The following is a 21684-nucleotide window of genomic DNA, read 5'->3' as shown; positions in this document are numbered from 1 at the left end:
ATTTAAGTAAGAAATAATATTTTTGCATTTGCATTTCAAGCTTTTAATTTAATTACTGAGAGTACCTGACTTAAAAGTAGTTTTTCAATGTAATATATGGTTAACACATTATGAGTCGTTTACATTACAATACAATAAACAACTGAGAATTTTATATGTCTACTTTATTCGTAATATTAACTTGAAAGAGAATGAGTACTACTACGTATTCTAAATTTTTCCAAATCCCATTAAAATGTTACGAATAATAAAAACTTAATAAAAGAATTACACGATACTACAAATGTGTAATTTCGATCATGATATTTTGAAATTTTTTAATTCAAAAGAATTTATAAAAAAATGCGATCATAATGTGATAACAGTAACAGTTTCCAAATTAAAAACTTATCTTCACGACATCAGTCATTTAAAATGTAAGTGTAACGACTGTTGTAATAATATTTATTTGCGCAATAAAAATTAAATTAATAGCTATTAAAAACCTATATTAGGGATTATGGAAAATATTACCTTTTGAAAATGTGCATTCTTAAGAAAATCTTTTGCATACCGCACTTTAAGGCTGAGTTTATTATAATAAGCTTGGCATAGGATAAATTTCACAAAGAAGTTCAGTTTTTCATCAGATTTCAATTTTTACGAATAACTCATATGAGACTATACAGAATTAATAAATATAATACATTTATTCTTACATTATACATATTTTCATTTTCCTATAATTTTCAAATGCAATTGGTTCTATTTTCCTTAGTAAAAACATAAAACAGTTTTATGTAATATGTTAAAAGTATAATTAAATACTATAGATAAGAAGAAAACAATTAATGAATTAAAACACACGAATTCCAGTCCAGTATTCCTAGTATTTTTGCTTATTATGTAATTAAAACTTATGAAATAAAATTCATTTTTACTATAACGCAAGTAAAACAAAGTTGCCTATTTACTATTTACAATATGAAGTGTATATTTTGTATCTATCTGTATTTGTATGACAGTTTCTCAGTCGAAGTGTCCCTGGAAACTTTCGAATATCGAAACCGCGTTCGAAACAAGGAGAATTTAATGGCGGTCGAAGAACCCCCCACCCTGACCTCGTATGCAGAGACAGTTAAGGTGTCAACAGGCGAGGCCGAACAGAGTTTACGCGATAATTCTCATCTGTTCGTATTTACACATTTATTTCAATGCTTATCGTATCGCACTAAATATTTGAACCTCGGTATTGGCGGTATATGGTTTCGATATAACTGGCGTTTAGAGAATGCAACTATCCAGAACATAGCACGGTGCAGATTTTTCTGACATGTATGTGTGTATACGTACATAATGTTTTGATTCAATCGCAGCTGAGATTCTCTTGTATCTATTTCAATAAAGAATGTTCTTCAGATTTGTTTTTGCTAACATCAGTGTAGTCAACTTTTAATTCTTTCTTCGTTGAACTCTACAGGTTTCGCGTTATATTACTTGTGCGCTGATGTTTATTATAGTATAATATTTTTTATTGAATAAGTGTATACATTCTGGACACAGTATGTTCAACGTTGCATTATTATTGTACAGTGTCATTGTGACAGCGTGCACTTCGACAATTATTACAGTGTATTGAAGTTGTTCTTATGGTATCGAATTAATAAATATTTTTATAAACAATCACCAGTATATAAATTTTATTGCACACTACTTATTGAATGACAATTATATCTTGTATCAATTATTTTCCAATTATACAAATATTTTTATTTGTAGATAATAATATTCTAATGTTTTCATTTACACTAATTGCATAGATTGTTTTATATAAAAACAATTTTGGTTTCACTAAGATTTTAATGTATTTTGTTTTCAATGAAATACTTAAATTATTTTTAAATTATTTAAAACAAAACTATTTTTTTAAATTTCTTTAAGAAAAATAATTTTTATAAGAACTAAATTATTATAAAATTATGGAATTAATGTAAAAATATCTTTTTTAGATGTAACTTATTCCGTGAGATCTTTGCAACGTAATTGCTCAAAGAAACATTCCAATGAGTGTGGATGATGAGCTTTCTTTTATCCAGCAGTATTGAGGCAAATATACTGTAATGGGGTGGGTCTTGTCCACCACAGTATGGATTGCAATGTGGAGTTGCTTTTTGCGGGGCTTACAACTAGCTCCACAAACATCTCCAAAACAGATTCCATGTGATAAAACAAGGAAAGTTTTTACTGATTCTTGGGGAATCATTAGCGATGGACCTTTAGGCTCAAATTATACTCAAGATTCTCACTGTGAATGGCTCATAAAAGGTAAAGATCTTCTTGAACTTTTATAACTTCTTCATAATTATTTGTTTTATTTGTAGTTATTCAATATGCATTTACTATTTTGCAGCGAACAACAGCCGTCAATTTATTACTTTAAGTTTTCGTACCATGGGAACAGAATGTAGCTATGATTATGTTTTCGTTTACGATGGAGATTCTTTTAGATCTCCTCTTTTAGGAAGTTTCAGTGGAAAAACGGAACCACAGCAAGTGACATCATCATCTGGTTATGTAAGCGAACATGCGATCTTGCAGAATAAATGATACAAATTATATTCTTATGAATAATTCAAGTAGTTTAATCTAGAAGGAGAAATAATACTTTTATTTTTCCTTTACAGATGCTAATATTATTATATAGTGATACAAATTACGTCTTGGATGGTTTTCATGCAGAATTCTCAGTTACAAATTGTCCAAATAATTGTACAAATCATGGAAAATGTATTAATAATAAATGCGTCTGCGAGAACGATTGGGGCGGGAGAGATTGCTCTAGAGCACTTTGTCCAAACAATTGTAGTTATGGTGGTGAATGTAATACAAAACGGTGTCAGTGTCACGATGGATATTCAGGACAGTCTTGTTCATTGCATAAAACTCATCCAGAAGGGAATAAGTATGTCATTGAACTTTTGAATTCATTAAAAATGATTGAATATTATCTTCTAAATATAATTTATATTAAATAGGTGGCACTGGCTTTCGCATTCTGAAGGTGGATTAAGGCCACGAGCAGCACATACTGCAGTCTACATAAAGGAAACAGATTCTCTTTATGTTTTTGGTGGCTATGATCTCAACAATATACTCAGTGATTTGGAAGTGTATCAATTTGGTACAAGTCAGTGGGAAGATGCGTTTGGTAATATATTAGGTAAGATCTAAAGTTTTTTATTATAGTTAGAAGAATTAACATATTATATATTAATACATATTATAATATATTATATTATGTTTTATATCATGTCTCTAACATGTTATAATTGTCCTTTCAAAACAGAACGCACTTCATCTGCAGAATATTTAGATCCTATGCTCATTGGCACTGAATTAGAGCGAATAGATGCTGGTGCAAAAGAATTATATGGTGTTCGCCGTACATCCCTCATGTGGAGGGTACTCTACAGTATTAAAGACAATAACACTTTTAGCTTACATAATCGTGGAAATGTAGAAAATGGGCATGGTTGGTCAGAATTTAGGAATACACCAGAACATAAAGCACATGACAGAAAAGTTGGTATACTTAAAATAGAAAGGAACGATGATTTTCGAAAGAAACATTCGAGGCATCCGAAACCTCGATATGCACAAACTACGAGGTAAGGGACGTAGTATATTTCACATTTAGTAAGTATCGTTTTAATATTAATTATTACTTGAAAATATTTATTAATTGTTTACTATATCAGACATCGAAGGAACCTTGAAGATTTCGATTTATATCGAGAACTTCATGCTCCGAATATAAAAAGCGATATATTAAATTGGGAAGAGCAGAGCGTCGAAGACCCTATTCAAGAGAATATTTTTATTCAAGAGCCTAATTCAGCAACTGATGAATCATTCAAAGAAGAATCTACTAAATCGCCTATTGATGAATTGCCTAAACCAAGTCCACGATATGGTCACGCTGCTTGTAGATACGATGGTCAATAGCACATTCACATATTTACAAATAAAAAATGAAAATTTGTACAATTTATAATTCTTTCTACTTTCAGATGGTTTTGTTATTTATGGAGGAAAGGTGCAGGATGGTTCTTTATCAAATGAACTATGGCATTATAACGTTAATACACGTATTTGGACATTAAGAGCTAAAAACTCTCCATTTTATCCACCGCCATTAACAAGACATACCCTTACTTTAGCAAACGATCATATTTACCTTTTCGGTGGTAGTACAGTCGATGGTGAATTTTCATCTAGTCTGTATAAACTTAAATTGAATTTATGTAAGCTCATATTGGACTATCTTAGAAATGCGTGTGCTATCTTAGAAAAGTTTCATTCGTATTTTTTTAAATTTTAGCTGATCCTACTGCAACTACAGAAAGATGGAAAGAAGTACATCCTCGAGGAGGTAAAGAACTAGATGTACGTGTAGTTGCACATTCAACTGTGTACCACCGTGCTACCAACTCTCTTTTAGTTTATGGGGGAGTAGTGGCTAGCGTAGCACGGTTCAGTAAATTATCAGATAGAATGTTTGTATTTCAACTTGATAGAAAAGTTTGGTCTGAAATTCATTATCCAAGAGCACATTTGAGAGACACTTATGTTCCCAGAGAACGGGCATTTCATACTAGCAATATTATAGGTAATTACATTGACGGATTTCAATTGCATTCCAACTAGATTATAATAATATACAATACAAATTCAGTTAAATTGATTTTGCAGGGAATTATTTAGTTGTGTTTGGTGGATATTCTCACAGACATAATAAAGAAGAAATTTGTTATGATAATCAAATGTATCTTTATCACTTAGGCTGTCACGCCTGGGTAAGTCATGACGTACTAGGTTTAAACGACAAAGGTAAGCTAAAATCTCGATACGTTTATTGAGAAATCCTAAAAATATCAAATACTTTTACTACAAACATTATTTCTAATATTATTTTTAGATTCGCGTTATCCGAAACAACAAGGAGTTTTTGCACATGCAGCAGATGTACGTAATGGAAACACTTTGTTATTAGTCGGTGGTTATCATGGAAATGTAAATGCAGATTTACTTGCTTACACATTACCACCGATGCTCGCGCCAGGAGATGAAGATTACATAGAACCTGAACAAATATGTTCAAGGCATAAAAGTCTAATGGAATGTTCAGCCAATCCTGAATGCGGTTGGTGCTCAGCGGACGAGGTATCTTGTAATATAATAAATATCCAAATAATTTTTGTATCCCTTTTCAAAAAATAAATAACTTCCAAATATTTTTTTATTTATTCCAGATATGCTATGGTAGAACTATTGGTAGTAATTGTACGACTAATCTTCAGACAACTCGTTGCCCAGGCGTTTGTCCTGCACTCGGAGATTGTCATTCTTGTTTAATACATGGTCAACCTGGTGGAGGATGGGGCACAACTGCTCGTGGAAAGAAATCAATTTCCAACAAGTTAAATTTAGGAACTTGTACTTGGTGTGTTCAAAACGCTCGATGTCATCACAAAGATGATAATTATGGGGTCTGTGGTCTTCGAGATGATACGCTATCTCAGATACCTGGATGGTGGGGTCCTAAGGGTACTGAAATTATAAAAGTAGAGGAATGTCGTGAAATGGATAAAAGGCCAGGACTAACATTTTTAAAATACAAGCCTCCAGTAAATTTTAGCCAACCTGACTCAGTAACAATAGTCAATGCTACAACAGTTGATTTTAATGTTCCGTCCATGCAAGGAGCAAAAACTGAGTCTGCCCTCGGCGGAGAAATGATAGCTAGGTTAATTGGATTCTTAAGACCACCGCAATATTATTGGGACAGTGCAGTGGAACACTTAAAGATTTGTGTCAGTTATAACAGTGCAACTCTACACGTATCACGAAGCGACGATCCTCAAGAATTGGTAAATTATCGTCACGTTTTTTATTAATCTAAACCACTGTATTGTTCTATGTGTATAATATGTAAATTCTTTTATTTCACACATTTTCAGGAATTAGTTGCAAATTTAACTGCTGAAACATCACAATGTATACCAACAAAATGGCCTGATGGACATCAGATGATGTTACTGCCAGGTCGGTATCTATTAGACTTTGAATCAAAAAGAATGGTTACTACAAGTTATGCGTATGCAAGTAAAATGGAAATCACTCACAATAAGAAAACTGAAAATCCAAAAGTTTTTACATTCGAATATCTTGAACCATATCAAAACGGATCCTGCCATCAGTATAAAAATTGTCTTCATTGCTTGACTGATTCATCATGTGGCTGGTGCGATATTATTAATAAATGCCTCTCAAGATCAATCAACGAAACAGAAAGTTGCGTGGCTGACATGGAATGGGACGAAGATGGCAATCCGATTCGTGAATGGCATTATCTAACCATCACACCTTCTGCCTGTGCTAACTGTTCTAATTACATTTCCTGTGAATCTTGCGTTGGTAGCAATTTATGCGAATGGTGGACAGAAGAAGCTCGGTGCGCAAGAATAGGTAGATTGCCTAACGCCGTTGTTAGTCTTGACCAATGTCCAATTCCATGCAGACAGCGTTCAAATTGCACTCAGTGTTTAGATGAACGTGGAAGATGTGTATGGTGCGAAGCTACACAAGAATGCTTTTCTTTTTCGATATATACGTCCGAATATCAGTTTGGTTTATGTCGAGAATGGATGGATCAAGCCGGTCTTATGGGAGTAACCTCAAGGTCCGGATCATCTTTAACAGGCAATGACCAATGCAAAAGCTGTAGTCGACATACAAACTGTTCCAACTGCCTGCATTCGTTAAGTTGTGGTTGGTGTTATAGTCTGGAAAATCCTATTTTGGGAGCATGTGTGCAAGGAGACTTCAATCAACCGCATGTTAATTGTAGCTTAGTCATTAATGAATATCAAAACACTACGTTAGAAGCTGACGAAGCAGGATGGGCATATGCTCAGTGTCCAGATGTCGACGAATGTGATTTAGGTTTGCATGACTGTCATCCTGATGCATTATGCACTAATACTCATGGAAGTTTCAGCTGCCAATGTAAAAGAGGTTTCAACGGAGATGGCAAAGAAAATTGCACAAAAACATGCTTCGAAAAATGTGTTAATGGTTATTGTAGCGAAGCACCGGATTACAAATGCGAATGTTATCTAGGTTGGACAGGACCAGACTGTAGAACAAATTGTGGTTGTTACAATCATTCTACTTGTGTGCAAGGTCCAGGTATTTGCGACGAGTGTCAAAATTGGACGACTGGCAGGTATTGTGAGGAATGTAAAGCGGGTAGTTACGGTAATGCCACAACACCACTTGGATGCAAAAAATGTAATTGCAATGAACACGGAGATAAGGATCTAGGTATTTGTGACCGACAGACTGGTATATGTTTCTGTCGCGATAATACTCAAGGATATATGTGTCAGTTCTGTAAGAAAGGATATTATGGTGATCCGAGAAATGGTGGAATGTGTTATTACGGTTGTATATCACGGGGTATGTTAGGAGGTGAAGGAACTGGTAAACAAGGTCTCGGAAGCAGACACTCGCAATTGTCTTTATGGGAAAGTCATTTCGGAGAATCGCCAACAAGAGAATGTCTCTGGATAGTCAGTCCGAAAACGGATCTTTCATCGGATACAATGCTTTCAGGAATACAAAGTGTAATACAATTTACTATACACGATGATATTAATGTTAGTTGTCAAGAGAATAGTATTTACGTATACGACGGACTTCCTGAATTTGTTTCTTCAACTACTAGTCATCAGAGTCAACTCTTAGGTGTTTATTGTACAGAAAGTACAGATTATCCGGTAACAGTAGAAGCTAAGTCTGGATTCCTTACCGTGCACTATAAACAACTGGATGAGGTGGAAGGGTTCAATGCAAGTTACGTAATAATAACGTGTAACAATTGTCCTGGAAATCGGGAATGTCGAAACGGAAATTGTTTATGTAAAGTTGGTTTTATAGGAATCAATTGTGATATTGAAATATGTCCAAATAACTGTACGTCATCTAAAAAGCAAGGAACTTGTGATAAGGGTTACGGACGCTGTGTATGTGCAGTTGGCTATGGAGGACATGATTGCTCAATTAAAATTAAAGACCATCAGTTAATCTTTACTGAGTTATTTAATTCTGAGTATTTAACAGATCACTTAGACCATTTACGAAAAACTTTACCAAGATTTGGCCACACACTAGTCGCAGACAGAAGGGGCAGTCTTTGGATGTTTGGTGGATATTCTCTTAGCCATGGTCCTTTGAATGATATTAGACTTTTTGACACTAAAAATAACACTTGGATGCCTATTACTGTAGAATCTACTTCGGAAGCTTCTATGCCTCAAGGTAGATATTTCCATGCGACTGAAATAGTCCACAGTAGGCAGCAGATATACGTTTACGGTGGTTTGTCGATGAAAGAAGAGGATGTTCAAGGATTATCTAACAATACGTTGAGCGATTTCTGGAAATTCAGTTTGCAAAATCAGAGATGGATGCAAATTATGCAAGATGAATCTAAAAGAGAACCACCGCCTTTAGCTGGGCATACATTGACATTACGTAGAAATGGAGAATCGGAGAGTCTAATACTGATCGGAGGATTTAGTCCTAAATATGGTTATCTGGACACTGTATGGGAGTTCAACTTAGAATCAGAAACTTGGGACACTATAAACACAATTGGAAATGGACCATTAGGAGTTTATGGCCACTCAACAGTATACCACAGCAAGTCAGATAGCTTTTACATTTTTGGTGGATATACGTATGCAATAAATCGAACATTTATTTCGAATAAATTATATGCTTTAAATTATACAACTCGCACGTGGTCTGTACTTCCACCATTTGATGATGATCTTACTGATGGGAATAGTTTGGTATGAGAATGCTTATTTATTATCTTACTAAAGAAGAGTGATTGTAATAATAATGTTTTATTACAGCCTCAAGCTAGATTTCTTCACTCTGCTGTTACCACTGATGAATACATGGTTATATTTGGTGGTCGCCAAAATCCTCACAATACATCTGATTCACTAATTGCTTATAAATATTCATGTAATTTATGGATTCGTTTAATAACGAAAGATATGGAAGTTATTGGAAGTCCCCCACCACCAGCATATGCTCATGCTATGACTCATGCTGATCCAGAATCTAATGCTGTATACGTTGTTGGCGGTTTTGATGGTGGAATTAAAAGTCATGTAACTCTTATAAACATACCCGAAGATTTATGCAATCTCTGGACAGACAAAATAACTTGTAGAAAATACTTTGGATGCTCCTTCTGTGCTGTTACCACAATTAGTGGAAACAATGCTTCTTTCTGTTTCTCTAATGATGTATCCGATAATAAAGATAACAGGTATATCGATATGTTCGTTTAAACGAATTTTCTGTATCATTCAGAAAATGTTAAAAGTTCTTTTATTTTAGATGTGATATTAATGTTACTCAAGCTCAACTATCGAATGGAATCGTTTGCAATGCAGAATGGATGGCAAGCAGAAAGTGTCAAAATTTTAAAACATGTACAGAATGTTTAGCAGAATGGCCATATTATAAAAATGAGAAACCAGTGTGTAAATGGTGTACAAATTGTCCAAATGGAAAGTGTATACCATACGAGAAAGTTTGTAATGAGTTAAATAAGTGCTATGTCAGGCAAATATCAGTAGCAGATGTAAATCAATGTGGTGAACGACAATGTCCAGCAAGCGACTGCGAAAAATGTAACAGTCTCGAAGGTTGCGCATGGACAAGACAGGTCTTAAAGACTTGTAAGTTATACAAATTATTTGAAACAGAGAAATTATTTATAAAACATAGTATTTTATAGTCTTTTATAAATGTTGTTAGCTGAGTTGGGAGTTACAGTAACAGGTGTACCTGTGTACGATTGGAATTGTGTACCGGATGATATTTTTGAGAGATCCAGTATTAAAATGGGGAGTACACAATGTGAAAAAAGATGTGCTGAACACAAAGATTGTAAAAGCTGTCTGAAGGGTACAGGAGCTGAAGGAGGATGGCGGGAATGTAGATGGTCAACACAACTTAACGAAGTAAATTATAATATGTAGTAATGTCTTCAGACAATTAAAACATGTGATAGAATACAATGCAAATCTATTTGAAATTTAATTTTAGTGCATCTCTCCTTCGTATCAACCGCTTTATTGTGCTGGTGGCGTATGTGGTTTAGTACTGCGTAGCTCTGATATTGATCATTGTCCGGAACCATGTGCAGTTTTTAAACAATGCAGTATATGTCTGAAACATTCACACTGTGGATGGTGTTCTTTAGATTCTGCTAATATAACTGGTCAAGGAATATGTATAGAGGGCTCACTCGAAGCACCTACAGATCATCCAGCTGGTGGTACATGCGACATGCTTTACCATCAACAATTTCCTCAGACAGAACCACGTAAGATAATCAAGGAAGAATATAATTATTTAAATGTTTTTATTGCTCCATTTAACCATGTTTATTTACAAATGATTTCAGCGCTCATAACTACATTATTTCCACATTATGTAGAGACATACGAAAATCCAGACAATGTAACAATGTTAATACCAAGTGTAACATCGAAACCGGTATTCTCTTGGCATTATGTACGGTGTCCTCCAGAAAATGAATGTACTAATGGTCACCACACATGTTCACCGAAAAGTGAAAAATGTTTCGATTTGGAAGAAGGATTTGAGTGTATCTGCGGTGATGGATACAAAACTGAAACGTAATATATTTTCCTTTTCTAATATTGATTATGTCATAATAGACAGTGAAGCCAGAAAGAGGTGAAACGACCTTATTTCCTTCACTCCGCTTTACCCTTTCCACTATCCTATTCCTCATCAGCGAGCACCCCTCAACAACCCCTGCAACATCACAGAGCCCTACGGTAACTCCAAGGAGAGGGTAAACTGTATTCCCCTCAATTTCCCTGATCTGGCCACGCGGTATACAGAGTCTATTAATTTATTTCTATTTTTTCAGTCCAGCGTCAATCAATGAATTTGGAAGGTAAAATTTTAATATAATTTAATCACAAAGAAAGTATATAAATTTATTTCTTATCTATGCGATGAAGTATTCTTACTTTACTTTCTTTTTAGAAAAATCTGTGTACCAATGTGTACGCAAGGATGTGTTCGAGGAACATGTGTAGAACCAAATGTTTGCCGTTGTGATTTTGGTTATGTAGGTGCCAATTGTTCAATTCAGTGCCAGTGCAATGGCCATAGTAATTGCGCAGGTCCAGATAAATTAGATGTCTGCCTAGAGTGCCATAATAATACAATGGGGCCACAATGCGATAAATGCTTACCTTTATTTGTTGGAAATCCAGCTGATAATGGGCAGTGTGTACCATGCCTAGAATACTGCAATGGGCATACTCAAATTTGCATTAACGAGAGTATGACTGTACCGGTAATTTCAGTTTCTTTCAAATTTATATAATATCAATAGTAAACACCCAGTAGTAACGGATTTTATATTTACAGGATCCAAACTCTATAAATAAAATGTCTATAGAATTATTAAAGAAGCAGTTAGTTGAAGGTCCGGTAGCTAAAGCAAAGTGTATAAACTGTGGAAATAATACAAAGGGTGACAAATGTGGAGAATGCATGACAGGTTATTTCAGAGGAACGGAAGATCTTCGTGATGTGTGTCGACCGTTAGTATTTTTTAAAGTTTTTATATCTAAATATGTTGGGAAGTATATTGACGAAATATTTCTTTAGTTGCGAGTGTCATGGTCATGGATTCACTTGTGATCCTGTAACTGGAGAAAAATGCAATTGTGGTAATAATACTGAAAGTAATTCATCTTGTACTAGTGGCCCTATAAAGGGTACAAATACTGGTGGTCCACCACCATGCTGGATGGTACAATGTAGTAAATGCAAAGAAAATTATGCGGGAAATCCAACTATGGGTCATCAATGTTATAAAACAGTGTTACTTGATAACAAAATGTGTTTTGACTCCAAACTAATAGGTAATGAATTTTAGTAAATTGTTATTCGTTACTATTTTATGTTTTGTCTCTCCATTAAAAAATTCTGTTAATATAAATCCTCGTCATTCTCATAACACACATTACACATTTTACACTATGTAAAATTCATATATTCGTGCACTATGCACTTTAATTAAGTAATACTTTTCTCAAATTGCAACATTCTATTATATTTGGAGGATCTTATGGTTTGTATTCCTCCAATAAGGAATTACTACATGTTTCACAACACTTTTTATTTATTATTCATAACTTGTTATTCAAATCGATTACAGATGAATGCAAAATGAAACCAAAACCACTGAATCCTGGTCAGACAGTATTTTATATGGTACAACCTCGTTTCATGAATGTTGACATCAGAGTTATGGTCGATGTAACTCAAGGAGGTTTGGATTTGTTTTTTAGTCCTCGCGACGATTCTTTCGTTGTTAATATAAATACAACAACGGGGTACCAGGATGTATGTTTACTTAAATATTTCTTCCACTTACTAGTTACGAAATGTGCAATTTTATAGAAGTTTTTAAATCACTAGGTTGAACTTGATAACAGATTTGTATTGCGCAAAGATCCACGAAATTCGTGGATTGACAAACATACTCGCAGTAAAATGAGAGTCGTTGACTATCATTCTAATGGCACCACTCCTGAACAAAATTGGAACACTGGTCCACAATACATCGTAATGGAATGTTACGCAGAAAGTCTCGCTACTTTTCTAACAATTGAGAAGAGGAATACAATTTTAGTCGTCAGGAATCTCACAAACCGATTGGTATTGACCTTACCACAGGATAAACACGAACTTCATCAAACGAAATTTCACATTGCTCTAAGAGCAATTGATCCCGTCAATTCGGAAATAAATGGTCGAGCTGCCTATGGAATGATTTTCTTCCGACAAGATCAACTTCATATTGATCTCTTCGTTTTTTTCTCTGTGTTTTTCTCCTGTTTCTTTTTATTCTTAGCTGCTTGCGTGGTCGCTTGGAAAACGAAACAGGCAGCCGATGTTCGAAGAGCACGAAGGAGACACGTTGTTGAAATGTTACACATGGCCAAAAGACCATTCGCGTCTGCTACAATTATTTATGATCGTGATGGTACCGACTGCAGTCCAAGTTCACCACAGCGGAAAAGTAGGCGAAATAAATTAGTTAGCTTTCATAACGATGTGAGACCCGTGGCAGTTGAACCAACTGACGATGGCGTTGCGGCTGTAGCTACCGTGTTTATCAGATTACCGGGTGGTCGACAAGCACCCGTTAAACTTGCTCTTGGCAGCTCATTGATACTATTGACCAGAGTTTATCCGGTGAATAGTAGGGTGTTCCTAAGACGTAGAAACAGTCACGCGTTAAACTGAACTTCAATCGGCAGGAATTTCTTTCCGTTATCCTTAAGTCTGCTTAGGCAGAGAAATATAGAAAGCCATTTTTATTCTTTACCCTCACGAATCGGTTTCGTTGATCTCATCTCTCGTTGTAATTATTCGGCCTTTCGCGTCGTTTGATGCATGCTCGTTACACGAATTGGAAAGGTTATCATTTGTTAATTCGGGTATACCATGTACATTTATCCAATTCGTGTAAATTTCACTTCTAATCATCCATGACGTTTTCTTTTTTAACAGGATTTATTATTTGTTCTGCCATCGTCGACATTGTTCAATATTCGCCACTAATGTGTACTTTTAGTTTAACATTGTATTATAGACACAAAAGAAAAAAACAATTATAAGGGTATTTAAGCTAGGTGATAATATATAATATATATTGTCATACCATTCCATGACGAGACTGTATGTTTGTATATAAGAATCTGTAATTATGTATTTGTAATTTACACAGTTTTGTAGAAGCATTTTATGTGAACCGGACATGGTTTTGTGTCTTGGAACGTTTCGTGGCCATTTTCCATGGAAAGTGGATGATTTTATTGAGTCGTTTTACGAAGGTTTAAGTAAAAAGGAAAAAATAATGGGAAGAGCAACTACAAGTATTACTCTCATTACCAGATTCATATTTCAATAGAAATTCTAAACGAAAATCAAAATTTTTTAATGAAACGAAAATTCTCAATTATGATCAAGCGAAAATAACAGATGACGTTCATCATCGTGAGTGTAAATATTGAGGTGTCAGCTGTGGAACAAATTATAAAGCTTGATGTGATAGTATTTCAGCGTAAATACCGCCAACAATTACTCTCAGTGTAATGGAAATGCAATAATAATCGGCCGACAGGCTCAACTTGCTGATTGTTGGCAAACAGAATGATATTAGAATACAACGCGTGCACGTATACATGTATGTTGATTTTCAGGGTATCGTAGATGCTGCCATGAGGAACGAATTGTATTTGCATAATTTAAACAAACAGTATTAGTATCGTTGATTAGAAAGAAGCTTGATGATGCGTGAGTCGAAAAGGTTCCTATGCCAAAAACTGATGAGGAATAACGAGCGTTGTAGCATAATAATATTATTATTATTATTTATGGCAAAAGAGAAACGATAGAAGTTATATAAATTAAAGAGAAATTGTAAATACGCGAGGTACACATTTACAAATGTTTATCGACACCGAATATATCCTGATTGTAAAATATTATTTACCATCACTGATATTGGGCTTAGTCCGTTGAGGAACAGAAAGAGGAATACATCTTCTATTTAAGATGTTAAGTCGAGGTTACGTATTAATCAAAAGTATAGAAACGATAGGGTGTTGATGTAATGATATTAATATGTACTATTAAGAGGAATGTAAGCAAATTAATCGAAACAGTGAGCGATGTAGTGAAACAGTTGTAAATACAAAGGAGTGTTTTTTGCTATAATGTTACGCGGTACCAAACAGGTTTAATATATTCTGTACAGAATGTTTTCTGGGATAATTGTTACACAGTTTGAATATTTTCCACTGTATTTTTCTGAAATTTCTTATGAAATTTCAACAACCATATAAACCTTCAACGTGAATTATTTTTCTTGCTGTAACATGTAATTGACATAAAACATAATTAACATAAGATCACTTAAACAAAATTTCGATATATTTAATTTCGTTAAATCTTCCAAATACAGTGAAAAATAGTTAAACTGTTTTTGGAAGCATTCTACGTATGCCGTCTAATATATTGGAAGAATACAATGTTGTTCCTTAATTAGGAATTGTAACACATTGTACAATTGTTGAATGTGCATATGACAATGCAGTACGTCTTTGTCCGTTGAATCTTAGCCTGTTTCGTTCTTATGAGTCTCGTCTTCTGGAATCTCTCTCTCTCTCTCTCTCTCTCTCTCTCTCTCTCTCTCTCTCTCTCTCTCTCTCTCTCTCTCCTGTCTCCCACCCCCCCTCTCTCTCTCTGTCTATTTTTGTCTGTTTATCTATCTATCTCTAGCATAGTTTTTATGCGATCATCGTGGTTCACGGTTACATGTTCGTTTATCTTCACGTGACTAACTATCCTAACTATTCATCCGTGAGGTTTGCGCGAAAGTCTGTAAACATCATGTACTAAGAATACAAACGAAAAAGAAAAAAAGAAGGAAGAAGGAGAAAAACTAACGTGTATGTACATTTATAATAGATTTACATAAATAGAAAGACATATATACACGCGCGCGCGCGCGCGCGCACACACACACACACACACACACACACACACAATATATATATATACATATACATAGTATGTATACACGATGAATGTATAATTTCTCGGTTGTACAGATCTGAGCGTTATCTCCAAAATGTTCTATTTTATATATAATTATTACATTGCATTCAATGTAAGCGATATCTTCCAATGCCGGCATTGCATCGCGTTGAGAAATGTTTGTAACACTTCTGAGACATGGTCGTTTGTAAAGTGTAGGAGGGAAAACAAGGTTGTGAGGCCCGATGGTCCCGGTACCCCGACTAAGGTTCGCCAGCTTCATGGATTTATTTCTACTGTGGGAAGAAGAGAGTACGAGGTTGTGCTAATGAGGATTAATGAATTGTATCGAGGAAGCTTTAATAAACGTGTGTAAAATTGGGTTTCACTCGAGTTTCTGTAAATAAATCATTCGCTCCATTTAACTCTTTGAGCGCTATGGGTACATATATGCATCCGGCGAAAGTCATCGCTGTGTATTTGCGCATATATGGGTTTTTCGGTCTTTTTCATCTCACACGTGCCATAGTGATAATTATAAGTGTATGAAATTATTATATTTAGCATTATTCAATTTGGTGAAATTGAGGAATTACAGTTATAACTTAACACTAAAACTACCAGACGAGTCAAAATGAGCCATTCGTGATTTTTTTTCTTGTAATTATCGATAATGTAATAGATGCTTTTCTGAGAAATTACTAAAGAAATTGATTTAGCAATGCACAAACTAAATTGTGAATCAATTGGAATCTCAATAGATGACACACTTGCAGTTTTTATAGACAACTTTCAAAAAGTCAATTTGACTGCTTGTTAGTTCTAGTGTTTATTACGCCTTGCACGAATTAACATAGTTCGTCGATGTTCTAATTCAATATATCCAAGGATATCCTTGATCCTTTTGTTCATAAAATCATTGTTCCTCTTCTATGTTCAATATTTTCCTATTAAATAGGTTTTTGCCTTTTAATTACTATCCCTTACTTATAAAAATTACTTTACGCGAAGATTTTATAAGAGTTTGCGTGAGATAATATGAATAGACATGTTCTACCCTATCACCATAGTAACTGTGCACCAACAAATATGCCAGTTCAAGGTTCTTTGGAGCACGCGATCGAATTTGTACATAGAATGTTCACGTTCTGTGACGTTGAATTTAGAATTTTATTTAAAGGCATAAGTTCACGTGTTAGTGTAAAATGAGGTTTAAAATATCTGTACAAAATCGTAATGGCCATAAACGTTTGGTGACTTGTGTAGCATGGGGCTCAGCGGATGAAATTTTTTCCTGCGGGTATGTATTGCCATTCGTAAAAGCTTGTGTTTACAAAGTAACGAATTCTATTGTTCTACAGAGAAGATCATTTATTAATATCATGGCATTTGGAAGGTGGATTAGCGCATTCCAGTATCATCACGCAATTTCCCGATGATTTTTATCCGACTGATATGCAATGGCATCCGCGGCTGAATTATGGAGCGTTAATTTCCAAGAAACAGACGTTAGATGTTCTGTTAATTACTACGGCAGATGGTATAAATACTATTTCTTTGTTTAAGATATTTTCAGCATAAATTCAATTATTATTACAAATTAGTTTACACTTTAAGGGTTCTAGTGAAAATTATAATTTTATTGAGTTTATCACAAAGTATTATTGTTTGTTGTAGTTTCTATTTATTTCTATTCTATTAATTTATTGTTTTTGAATTTAAGTTGAATGCATGTCCGATTAACGGTCTTTGGATGATTTATTCGTGAAAAATAATAAAGTTTTAGAAGCCAAATGAAATATAAAAATTTACAATATTATAAAATTACTAATGATTTATGCTACACATTTCTACTAAATCCGTAATGAACAATAAATTTCTCATGATATATTACATGATAATTTCTTTTTTCTTTTTTTATTAAAAGCAAAGCAACAACATTTCGTTTGTAATATATAAGTATTCTACTTTATATAAATTTTCTACTTTAATCATAAAAATATTTGGATACTTTAATAGTCACAATTATACAAATTTTTATTTATTATTTATTTACCTTTCATGTTCATATTTTCGTGGTGACATAATAGTAATAAAATAGTCTTTATTGTATCGTTATTACGAGAGCCGTAAAAATTGTTTAATTATTAATTTAAAAAATTGTATGATTCCAAAATTCTGTTGAAAAAGTTATAAAAGTCTAGAAACTTATAAAACACAAATAAAAAATATTTATTAAAAGAATAAAAACATATTAACATTAAATATTTAAAATAAATACTCTGTTATGTTTACAATGTTATGCTTTCTACACAGTTTGTGTACTGTATACATTTTTGTTTTCATCATATAAATCCTATAAGGTTTAAAAAATTTATACATATTCTTTTGTATATTAAAAAGTGATTCGAAACGTACAGTTCAAGTAGCAAAACCATTTTTTATTATATAGTATATTTATTAGTATTACATTATTACAGGAAAATACCACTTAATTAATAAGAATGGTCGTATAGAAAAAAGTGTCGATGCTCATAAAGGAGCAACTACAGTAGGCAGATGGAGTACCGATGGCTCTGCACTCTTAACGGGTAAGCAAAACGCGCTGAACGAAAGTTAATCTTTCAACTAATGTTTTATCCCATTTCAGCTGGTGAGGATGGTTTAATAAAAGTCTGGTCACGAAGTGGTATGCTTCGCTCTGTCGTAGTCAGAGGTACATTTCCTGTTCTATCTGCTGCTTGGAGTCCAGATTGTACAACAGTTCTATATTCCCAGGGAGCGCATATAATATTTCAGTCTTTAAACTCGAATTCCAAGCCACGGAAGGTTAGACAACATAATGCATGTATATACCATTTAAATAAATGAAGAATAATGTAACATTTACAGAAAACTTTTAGTTACTGGCACATGAAGGACTCATTTTAGTTTTGTGTTGGAGTCACACCAATGGACTCATAATCTCCGGCGGAGAAGATTGCAGGTATAAGGTACGTACCAATAATTATAAAATTAATAATGTTAAATGAAAGATTACTTTGTACAACAAATAAAATCATTGAAGCAGTCAATTTGTTTGCAAAGGTATGGGACTCTAATGGCACACAACTATTCTCTAGTAACATAGGGGATCATCCTATCACATCAGTGAGTTGGAATTACTCAGGGAACCATTTTGCCGTAGGATCGTTTAATACAATCAAACTTTGCGACAAAACCGGGGTTCGTTTATTTTATAATATATTTCATTATAATATATTATTTAAATTTATATTTTATATAAAAATATATTCTTATAAAAAATATTAAATAATCATATATGTATAGCATTTTTTAAGAATGTTCATGTTTCTAGTGGTCTTATTCATTGGAAAAAATTAATTCTGGAAGCATATATTGTATTGCCTGGTCTAGCGATAGTACTCAAGTCGCTATGGCTTGTAGTAATGGAACTGTATTAACTGGACACATAATAGACAGGTACCGACAATTTTAGAACAGCAAATGAATTTTACATGCACACATTCATATAAATGTACCGCAGGAGATTAGAATGGAACAATTACGAAGCTACATTAATGAAAAGAAAAGTGATCGAAGTCAGGCACATTGGTAACGAAATCCGAGAGACATTAGAAATATCGGATCGCGTGGTCCAGTTAGAATTCGGTTTTGATCATTTGGTTGTCATCACGCCAGCTCAATGTCACATTTATTCGGTAGTAAATTGGAATACACCGGCAATATTTGATTTAAAGAGTACCAGTGTATCGGCAGTGCTTCTTGCAGAAAAGTATACAATAATTATATAAATTATTTTGCATTAATTCGAGTGTAACAATAGAAATAATTATCCTGAATGGTATATGAATATTGATTATTTTTAGACAGTTTTTATTAGTGGAATGGAACAGCATATCGTTGTACAGTTATCAAGGACGTTTATTAGGAACACCGAAATGGAAAGGAATGACGCAGGAGCGACTTCATCCTCCTTGCATATCATTATGTTCGGACACTTTAATCATAAGATCGCAGAGTAACGAAAAATGTATAACGAAACAGGAGATCAGAAAATTATTTTATTTCGAGATTGTCACGAAATTTTCCTTTTAGTGCTTCATGTCTTGGAAGTCGCGTACAATAAGCCAATAACAGAAAGTCAACCCTACATGCATCTTCAAAATATCACAAGGGTAGCATTAAATCAGGTAGGAGGGCCAAATGATCGACAAGTGGCATTAATTGACGCAAATAAAGATTTGTTTCTGGTTTCTGTCAGAACTACTGGCTTTGGTAGAGTATGTAAAATAGGTAAGCAATTTAGCATTCATAATTTGACTGTAAACAATTACGTAAATTCAACATTTTAAACATTAATTGATTATAGACAAATACTATATAAAATAATGTTATTACATTGTATTAATAATTTTAATATTATTTAATCGTATTAAATTACTTTAATATTATTAAATTGTTTTCAAGTGTTCCTTTATATTATTATACCTGATTAATTGGATCAGGTCGTTAAAAGAGACAGTACCTCGTTGCAGTCCATTAAAACTATACTTTTACACATTGCTTTTCCTTCAGCTGCAATGGCGCAAGATATCGCATGGGCGACAGATGCAAATGTTCTGGCAGCGATGCTGGATGCAATGTTGTCTGTATGGCTGTGTCCTAATTGTTTACATTATAGCGATAGGAAAATAATAAGGAAAACAAGAATTGACAAAGAAAGCAGGTTTGAATTTATTTATTCCTTATATTTGCGAAAAATCTATTTTCGAATGTACTATTAACAAAATTTTCAGTGAATTTGGGAAACAACCAAGTATTTCGAGTGTATATAATGGTATGGTAATGATACGACGTGGAGACGGAGCATTAGTGGCGTCTTCGTTTTACACGTTCTTCATTAGTCTTCATCAACACATATTAAATAAGAGGTGGAAAGAAGCGTTATCTCTTTGTCGAATTGCGCAAGTAATTAGAATCCTTCTATTTAATAATGTAATTGTGTAATACTTTTATTGAAACATGGAACTTCTACGCAGAATGAGATATTGTGGACGTGTATGGCAGTAATGGCAACTGAGAGTAAGGAGCTGAATGCCGCGGAAGAAGCGTATGCAGCTATTTCGAGATACGACAAAGTCGACTATATTCAATACATAAAGGTAACGATAGTGTATAAAGGAAAAATGAAATTACTTTTTTAAACCTGTATGACATTTATACATCAAACGTTAAAAGAGTTTCACGAATAAAACTGAAAGACTAGCAGAAATGGCGCTACTATCGGGTGACTTGTTGACTGCAGAAGGCATACTCCTGCAGAATGGATTAATTGCAGAAGCTATACGTATTAACGTCGAAGTGTACAATTGGAACAGGTATTTTTTTCATTTTAGTCAGAGGTAGAATTTAAAAAGTATATTTATTTGTAGCATTTACATTTACGTTTTAGAGCATTAGAGCTGGCTATTAGACACAAAAAGCAACAAGAAGAAGTTTTAAACGCAAGAAAGAAATATCTTCAAGTGATCAATAAGGAAGAAACAAATCAAAGTTTCCTTGCGTATATTGCGAATATCGCAAAAGTACAAGTAAGCTAGTCATTTTTTTAAATTGCACAATTGTCTTCAGTTGCACATAATTTGTTTTCTCTGAACAGTGAGAATAACTGTTTTTACCAGGATATTAATGAAACAAATAAAGGCCACGTTCGAGATACTATTGAGAAATCTCTTACAATAAGTCGAGAGGAGCCTGAATTGTCGGAACAAGGATTTTCGAAACATGAGACATTGGACCAAGAAATGCATATGTGAAAAAGCAATACGGCTAGCGTTTATACAAATTGTTTATTAAAATATCTGAAATTTAAATATAATGAGTCCTTATTTGAATGAAAAGGATCGTCTAAGTTATTAGACCAAGGAACATTAC

At 33.8% G+C, this 21684-nt stretch overlaps 2 protein-coding genes across 11 annotated transcripts; both read left to right on the top strand.

The window, feature by feature from the left end:
• Nucleotides 1–23: 23 nt before the first annotated feature.
• Nucleotides 24–15615, top strand: Megf8 (multiple EGF like domains 8). Of its 5 annotated transcripts, none has more exons than XM_076372265.1 (24): nt 24–1169; nt 1989–2304; nt 2390–2553; nt 2664–2941; nt 3015–3199; nt 3326–3647; nt 3738–3976; nt 4050–4283; nt 4361–4648; nt 4732–4869; nt 4958–5202; nt 5292–5909; nt 6000–8897; nt 8964–9388; nt 9460–9803; nt 9883–10088; nt 10174–10453; nt 10535–10769; nt 11030–11056; nt 11149–11464; nt 11539–11714; nt 11782–12038; nt 12335–12522; nt 12598–15615. In XM_076372265.1, exons 2-24 carry the CDS (start codon nt 2100–2102, stop codon nt 13426–13428), a joined length of 9099 nt encoding a protein of 3032 aa, XP_076228380.1. In that variant the 5' UTR covers nt 24–1169; nt 1989–2099; the 3' UTR covers nt 13429–15615. The 5 variants fall into 5 exon arrangements, with proteins under 5 accessions (XP_076228380.1, XP_076228377.1, XP_076228379.1 ...); XM_076372262.1 differs by having other exon boundaries at nt 24–1314; XM_076372264.1 differs by having other exon boundaries at nt 24–1459.
• Oseg5 (intraflagellar transport protein Oseg5) lies at nt 15517–21584 on the top strand. 6 transcript variants are annotated; one of them, XM_031994499.2, is made up of 17 exons: nt 15517–15638; nt 15946–16094; nt 17123–17266; nt 18207–18317; nt 18377–18555; nt 18630–18719; nt 18814–18951; nt 19085–19209; nt 19274–19522; nt 19617–19780; nt 19846–20043; nt 20326–20476; nt 20547–20718; nt 20790–20912; nt 20989–21128; nt 21203–21341; nt 21432–21584. In XM_031994499.2, the coding sequence occupies exons 2-17, from the start codon at nt 16055–16057 to the stop codon at nt 21564–21566; spliced, it is 2298 nt and encodes a 765-aa protein (XP_031850359.1). In that variant the 5' UTR covers nt 15517–15638; nt 15946–16054; the 3' UTR covers nt 21567–21584. The 6 variants fall into 6 exon arrangements, 5 of the variants coding, with proteins under 5 accessions (XP_031850359.1, XP_031850356.1, XP_031850357.1 ...); XM_031994496.2 differs by lacking the exon at nt 15517–15638 and having other exon boundaries at nt 15768–16094; XM_031994497.2 differs by lacking the exon at nt 15517–15638 and having other exon boundaries at nt 15768–16094; nt 21410–21584.
• Nucleotides 21585–21684: the final 100 nt, after the last annotated feature.

This window comes from Nomia melanderi, chromosome 11, assembly GCF_051020985.1.
Source record: "Nomia melanderi isolate GNS246 chromosome 11, iyNomMela1, whole genome shotgun sequence".
NCBI classification, from domain to species: Eukaryota; Metazoa; Arthropoda; class Insecta; order Hymenoptera; family Halictidae; genus Nomia; species Nomia melanderi.
The sequence above is the reverse complement of the archived record's forward strand: the minus strand, read 5'-3'. Positions and strand labels throughout refer to the sequence as shown.